The 7,823-nt window shown below is 43.0% G+C and overlaps 1 protein-coding gene across 2 annotated transcripts in view; it reads left to right on the top strand.

Annotated features, from left to right (window-relative positions):
* LOC127569602 (tubulin alpha-1D chain-like) overlaps positions 1–7,823 on the top strand; it is a 30,037-nt gene that overhangs the window by 15,985 nt on the left and 6,229 nt on the right. The window contains exon 1 of one of the 2 annotated variants that reach the window (XM_052014392.1): positions 3,059–3,130. The exons of the other annotated variant lie outside the window; for it this stretch is intronic. Coding sequence (XP_051870352.1) covers positions 3,065–3,130 — 66 coding nt within the window. The 5' untranslated portion in view covers positions 3,059–3,064. Of the gene's footprint in view, positions 1–3,058; positions 3,131–7,823 lie in introns of those variants that run through there. 2 annotated transcript variants of the gene reach the window in all.

The raw sequence follows: 7,823 nt of genomic DNA, 5'->3' as shown, positions 1-7,823 counted from the left end.
TCAGAGTTTCAAGTTCCTAGGAGTGGGCATCACCAACAGCTTGTCCTGGTCCAACCACGTTGACACCACAGACAAGAAAGCTCATCAGCACCCTCAGGAGGCTGAAGAAATTTGCCATGTCCCCTTTGACCCTCACCAATTTTTATCGATGCACCATAGAAAGCATCCTATCCGGATGCATCATGGTTTGGTATGGCAACTGCTCTGCCTGAGACCGCAAGAAACTTCCGAGAGTTGTGGACACAGCTTAGCATGGAAACCAGCCTCCCCTCCATGGACTCTGTTTACACTTCTCACTGCCTCGGTAAAGCAGCCAACATAATCAAAGATCCCACCCACTCTGGACATTCTCCCTTCTCCCCCCTCCCATTGGGCAGAAGATACAAAAGCATGAAAGCACGTACCACCAGTCTCAAGGACAGTGTCTATCCTGCTGTTATAGGATTATTGAATGATCCCCTAGTACGATAAGATGGACTCTTGACCTCACAATCTACCTCGTTGTGACCTTGCACCTTATTGTCTACCTGCACTGCACTTTCTCTGTACTGTAACACTTTATTCCGTACTCTGTCATTGTTTTTACCTTGTACTACCTCAATGCACTGTTGTAATGAATTGATCTGTATTGACAGAACGAGAGACAAGTATTTCACTGTGGTACATGTGACAATAATAAAACAATTTACCAATTTTCTGATGAGGTGGGAGTGGGAAAAGCCACTGTTACTCAGCTGGACTGTGGTTCAATTGACTTTCGACTCCATTTATCTTCAATGCTTCCAATACCCTTAATCCCCTTACACCACAAACTTCACTTACAAAATTTTCTACTAAACCTAACTTCAACAGTATTTTGGGGAGAGGACTCTTTACTTAAGATGTACTTTGTATGAAGACGTTTTCTTGGCATTACCCTTGAATGACCCAGCTCTAATTTTAAGTTGATGACTTTTTGTTCTACACACCGAGCATCAGAGTTCTGCAGTTACCTTAAAACTGCAATTCCATCATCCTTAATCTTAGACACAGTACTCATTTATCTGTTTGCGAGAAACAGATGTTGCGATTTGCCCCTGAACTAACTGATCGGCTAGCTTGCTTCTGATAGCAGTTAAGAAATAATGTTGTAAGTCTGGTGCCACATATAAGGACAGCAGACACCCTTCCATGAAGGATATTAGTGAAACAAATAGGTTTTTACAACAGCGAAATAGTTTCATGGGCACCGCTACTGCTACCAGTTTTTTTATTCCAGATTTATTTAAACTCTTGAATTTACTTTTCCCAAATGCCATAGTGGATTCAAACTGGAATGTCTAAATGCTAGTCTATATTTTAACCCCTTTACTACCATAAATACTAAATGTATGGTGCTCAAGAGATTATAAACCTAGTCTCTGCAACCTGTCCTCATTTTACCCTTTATTCATTCTGGCAAATTTGCACTATACTTCCCAAGGCCAATATATTTCTACATAATTGAGGATGCCAGAACAGAAATCTCTACTTTTGGTAGTGTCTGGAACTAAACTGCGATATCAGGGTATGGATGCATCATAACTGCAGCTTTGGGAGTTAGTGGAGCCCAGGCAGATCCCATGGTACCACATTTGCTCTGAACATCTGTACTTTCAGGAACTTTGGCTTTGATTGCTCAGCTTCATTTATTGTGATGAAACACAGAGGGGAGAATTATCTTGACACTTTGATCCTCCTTAGGGCAGATAACAGTTTAGATTCATTCAGTGGTCAAGGATAGAGGGATCCAAGTGAGTTTAAATGGTGTGCAGGAAACTGAACCCAGTCAGCTCAAATGAGCAGGGGGAATAGGACTCTGGTGTATTTAAAGGAAGAATGGAATTGTAATTGTAATTGGTTTATTATTTTCACATGTACTAAGATAGTGAAAAACTTTGTTTGCATGCCATCTAGACAGATCATTCCGTACATTGAGGTGGTAAAATAAAATACAGAATAGAGTGAGCCAGGTGATGAACTATTGGGATTTCCGAACAATCTGGTACTGGACTATGGAGGTTATTATTCTCCCCTTTTACAGCTTTCTTTGTGATATGACGTGGGTCATTCAGCCCAACGAGTCAATGGCAGCTCTCACAGCATTCAGGGGTCTCAGACCCCTGAAAATCGAAAAGCAACTGCAGATGCTGAAAACCTAAAATAAAATCAGATAATGTTGCAAACACTCAGCAGTTCTGATAAAGGGTCTTGGATCTGAAACGCTAGCTGTTTCTTTTTCCACAGATGCTCCTGACCTGAGTGTTTTCAGCATTTTCTGGTTTTACTACTTATTTTCCTGTAATATATTCTCCCTCACACACCCATCAACTCAGCCTGATTCTCCTGCATCCACCCACATTAGGGCAATTTATAATAGCCAATTAATTTGCCAACCAACATGAATTTGGGATATGGGAGGAAAACAAATATCCCAAAGACCCGAGAGAAACCCACGACATCCCAGGGGAAGGTGGCAAACTCCATACAACATCACCAGAGGTCAGGATGAAAGCAGTAGCTAGAGCTAAGAAACAGCAGCGCAAACCTCAGCTCTAGGAAAGCTAACAGAATATTATTGTTTATTGCCAGGAAAATCAAATACAAAAGTAACAAGGTTGTGCTTTAATTACATAGGGCATTGATGAAACAACATCTGGAGTACTGTAAAACAATGTTGGTCTCCTTAATTAATGAAAGATGTTAACCCCTTCCTCCCACATATCCCTCTATTTTAAATTCCTCCATATGCTTATCTAGTAATCTCTTGAATTTGACCAATGTACTGCCTCCACCACCACCTTATATTCTGTCTGTTGTCTGTACCTGTGATGCTGCAAGTTTTTCATTGCACTTGCACCTCACCGAACTGGTGCGCAGAAGAATAAACTCAACTGGACTTCAACCAGTACGGACGCGACGGACCGAATGGCCTTGGCCATCACCAGAGCCGCTCCGCGATTGGCTCCAGTCGTCGCAGCGCGGGCTCGGGCCGCGCATGCGCGCCGGTTGTCCTCCTCCCCCCAGCGCAGAGGCGCGGTTGCGCATGCGCATTGCGGAAGCGGACTCCCGACAACTCGTGGCTGACGCAGGCAGGCGGAGGACGAGAATGGTTGGTGTAACTTCTTCCGTTACAATAACTGCATTTCTTCCCCCGGGAGTGGCGGCAATGATGTTCAGTGTGGGGTCGGCGAGCGCCCGCGGTATTATTTTGAACGCCCTTTCGATAATTCTCCTCACAGGTTTCGGCTTCCCGCGCTCGGCGCTGCGGCCGCCGGCGTTGAATTTTTTTTTGGTGGCTGCGGGACGGGCGGGAAGTAGGGCTGATCCGGCTCTCGCTCGGCGGCCAGCACACATTTTAATCTGTGTTGGACGCGATTGTTGCGGCAGGAATTTCTCTTCCTCCCAACCCCCCCCTCCCCCGGCGGACCGTGGTCGCTGAAGATGGCGGCACCGCCAAGGTGCGGAGGCGCATGCGCGGCGCCGACTGCGGGAGACTGACGGCACCGCCCGCTGCCGTTTGAGGCGTTGTGCGCATGCGGGGAGAGCCGGCAGTTTTGCTTGCGCATGCGTGTTTTCGGCTGGTGCGTCTGAGGGCGTAAGATCTTTATTAGTCACATGCACATTGAAACACGCAATGAAATGCATCTTTTGGGTAGAGTGTTCTGGGGGCAGCCCACGAGTGTTGCCACGCTTCTGGCACCAACATAGCATGCCCACAACTTCCTAACCCGTACGTCTTTGGAATGTGGGAGGAAACTGGAGCACCCGGAGGAAACCCACACAGACACGGGGAGAACGTACAAACTCCTTACAGACAGTGACAGGAATTGAACCCGGGTCACTGGCGCTGTAATAGTGTTAGGCTAACCGCTACACTACTGTGCCTGCCTCAATGTGCATTCTCTTTATCATTTACAAAACTTTCATTGTTGGAATTCTCAAGTAAATGGTATAGAAAGCATCCTATCTGGATGTATCACGGCTTAGTACGGCAACTGCTCTGCCCAGGACCACAAGAAACTGCAGAGAGTTGTGGACACAGCCCAGCACATCACAGACACCAGCCTCTCCTACTTGGACTCTGTCTTTACCTCTCGTTGTCTTGGTGAAGCAGCCAGCATAATCAAAGTCCCCACCCACTTGGGATATTTTCTCTTCTCTTCCATCGGGTAGAAGGAGCCTGAGGGCACGTACCACCAGACTTAAGGACAGCTTCTATCCCACTGATACAATGAGATGGACTATGACCTCACCACCTACCTTGTTGTGACCTTGCACCTTATTGCATTGCACTTTCTCTGTATCTGTGACATGGCCTCTGAGCCCTTGTGTGTGGGTGGGGGGAGCACAGGGAGGAAACATCTCTCCTGGTTGCTATTCCTAAACTTCATCACAACTTCTGTGTCTCTTGATTTTCTTCAAAGTTCTTCTGTTTATTTCACCCCCCCTCTCCATTTCAATCACCCTATCCATCATTTCTTCTATTCTCAAGGAAACCAATTATTATTTCTCAAACAATTTTTTATTCCCTTGCACCAGAGCAGGCAACATCCTAATATTAACACGAGAGACTGCAGATGCTGGAAGAACTCTCTGGATTGAGCAGAATCAGTAGTGTCCTACCATTTGGGTCTGAGTCCTGATGTTGGGTTTTGACCCAAGTCATCATCAGTTCCTTTCCTTCCACAGATGCTGCTTGACCCATGAGTTCTCCCAGAAAATTGTTTGTTGCTCTAGTGACCTAATGTTTTTGCACTGGATACTCTTGAACACACATCCTTTGGTGTGAATTCTGAAACTCCATAACAAACCAACAAGTATCTTTTTAAAGATTTAAATAGAATACTGACGGTTCTATCTTCTAGGACAAAGTGTAAGAATGAAGCAACCCTTTCTGTTTGCTTGCCACTTTAATTCTGTATCCTACTCCTACTTTGATCCTCTGCTAGCAGCTTCCTACACTGTTAAAATGAGGCCCAACACAATCCAGAGAAGAAACACCTCATTTTCCATGCGTTGCAGCCTTTAGGACTCTGTATTGAGTTCTCCAGCTTTATATAACTTGCTCACTTTTTTTTGTACATATTAGAACTGGCTCGTTCTACTGTAAGTCATCCATCTATAATATTGGCTTAGTTTCTTTCTTTCAGTACAGCCTGACCTGGACATGTTCCACAGCCCTGTTGTTAGCAATGCATATTGCAGACAAATAACCATAGTAATCCTCTAACTGTCCCCATTAGCCAATTTCATCAGATGACTCATCCCTCTGACAGCCCTAGTCTCATCTATCACAGATATTCCCTTTGTACTATCTATCCCTCCCACCACATTCACTGCAACTTAAAGCACTTTTTTTTTAAATCTCTTAATTCTGATGAAGGGTCTCTGAACTGAAATATTATCTATTTCTTTATCCACAGATGCTGCCTGACCTGAATATTATCAGCATTTTCTGTTTTACTTAGTATATTGTTAATGTATTCAGGATGCTGTGTATTTAGGTGAAGCCCCCATCTTTATTTAAGCAGAAAGACTTCCTTGCTTGAGTATTTAGTCCAGTGGTTTAGTTTTTAATGACCAAATGTTAGAGAGATACTTTTCAGTGATTTTCATTTTTCTTAAAACATTGGGTTGATGTAGTTGTGGGAAGGGATATAATCAGGTTTCTGAATGATTAATCCTTGTGGAATTTGGCAACTCTGCTTATTCCCATAGTCGGTGAAATCCATGCATGAGCAGTTGTTGTATCAGCAAATTCCAACTTTTAAACCATTTCAAACATTTTTCATTGTTCCTAACTATGTCCGTTGCATAGAACAGTGAGCCTTATTAGGGGATTTTTGTTTGCTCTTGAACAGGTTCAGCTGTTTAATGCATGCAGTTCTGTTCTGATCTAACGTAGGCAAACGCAATAGACTATGTTTTGTGAAACCCTATGCCTCAAGTAATGTCTGTTAAATTCAGTATTCGTACTGTAATTGCATTTCAAAGAAACTTGCATAGGATTAATGATGAATTTATTTATAGCCTTTAAATTGTACTCCACCTTTATGTTCTTTATATTGTCCTTAATAGGTCATCCCTGTGTGTTTACTAGAATCATAAATATAAAAGATTTCAATAATTTAAAAAGATTTCTACATTTAGAAGGGTTTATTGATGTATGCAAGAAAGAACTAGTACACAGTGAATGTGGGTTCTCATTATTTAATAAAATGTTACATGAAAAGTTGTAAAAGAAATGGTCATGTAGGATTGGGGGAATAAATTAGCATGGATAAAGGATTGATTAGATTATTAATAGGAATAAATGTACCTTTTTTGTAGTTAGATGGCCAGTATTTGAGGCCAAAAAGAGCAGTTCTGAGGTGCCCTCAAGTTTGCAACCTTTAATAATGACTTGGGAATGGTGAAGAAGACAGAATGTATGTATTCAAGTTTGTTGATGTTACAAAGTTAAGAAAGAAATAGTTGAGGACAATGGAAAGGGTGCTGAGCGAAATGGGTTTATTGGTTGACTAAGATGAAATAAAATATGGGGAAGTAGGGTTATTCATTGTGTTGGGGGGGAAATGGAAAAAAATTTACATGGTGAGAAGCCAGTGAGGAAAGGGACTGGGCGAACTGTTACATGATACATGAACGTGCAGGTATGGCAAAGAATTAGGGCAGATGGTATGCTAACTTTCTGATTCTGGATTCTGGGGAGTGTGGAGGAGCAGAGGGATATGGGGGTTCATATCCACAGATCACTGAAAGTTGCCTCACAGGTGGATAGGGTAGTTAAGAAAGCTTATGGAATGTTAGCTTTCATAAGTTGGGGGATCGAATTTAAGAGCCGCAAGGTAATGATGCAGCTCTACAAAACTCTGGTTAGGCCACACTTAGTACTGTGTCCAGGTCTGGTTGCCTCATTATAGGAAGGATGTGGAATGGTGCAGAGGGTGCGTTGGAGAAGGTGCAGAGGAGATTTACCAGGATGCTGCCTGGTTTAGAGAGTATGCATTATGAGGAGAGACTAAGGGAGTTGGGGCTCTACTCGTATGAGAGGAGGAGGAGGATCAGGGGAGACATGACAGAGGTATACAAAATAGTAAGAGGAATAGAGTGGTGTCACGAACCAGCAACAAAAGAAACACACTGAGCATGATTCAGTGTTAAAAACTATTTTATTAATTACTACTTATGATAATACGTAAAATAAAAGTAAAAATGTTAGTATGTTAGAATTCAAAAATGTTAAACCTCGAACGTTAACCCCAAAACTAAACTCTTTGTGTGTGTGTGTGGCAAAGTCCAAAACTCCCAGTTCCGGAATGGTTCTTAAAGTTCAGTTCCGCAAGCCATAAGGTGAAACATGAGCAAGGGTTTCTTCAACAACCACCGTTGTCAGAAGATAAGACGTAGATGTAGAGAACATAGAGAGAGTAAATACGAAATCCAAATGTTCCACGATGGAACCCAAACAACACTACAGGGTTTACTCGGTAGTGACTTTCTCACCCCGAAAAGCATCCGAATCGTGGTCGTCCACACACAAATACCTGTTTCCCTCTACAGGTCAGCAACAAAGTGAACTCCACCGGATTACTTCCAGCTTCCATACATGGATTTCTGTGGCAGACACAGTTATTGTTTCTCATCCATCAATAGAGAAAACTAGCAGGCTGGTGTCTCTCTCCCTTCTCTCTCCCTCTCTCCTTCTTCTTCTTCTACAACATCATTACGTCCTTTATCTTCTATTGACGTAAGCACGCCCCACACACACATACACACACTTCTTAAAGGGACTTTCACTG

The sequence above is a fragment of the Pristis pectinata genome, chromosome 1, assembly GCF_009764475.1.
Source record: "Pristis pectinata isolate sPriPec2 chromosome 1, sPriPec2.1.pri, whole genome shotgun sequence".
Taxonomy (NCBI): domain Eukaryota; kingdom Metazoa; phylum Chordata; class Chondrichthyes; order Rhinopristiformes; family Pristidae; genus Pristis; species Pristis pectinata.
The sequence above is the reverse complement of the archived record's forward strand: the minus strand, read 5'-3'. Positions and strand labels throughout refer to the sequence as shown.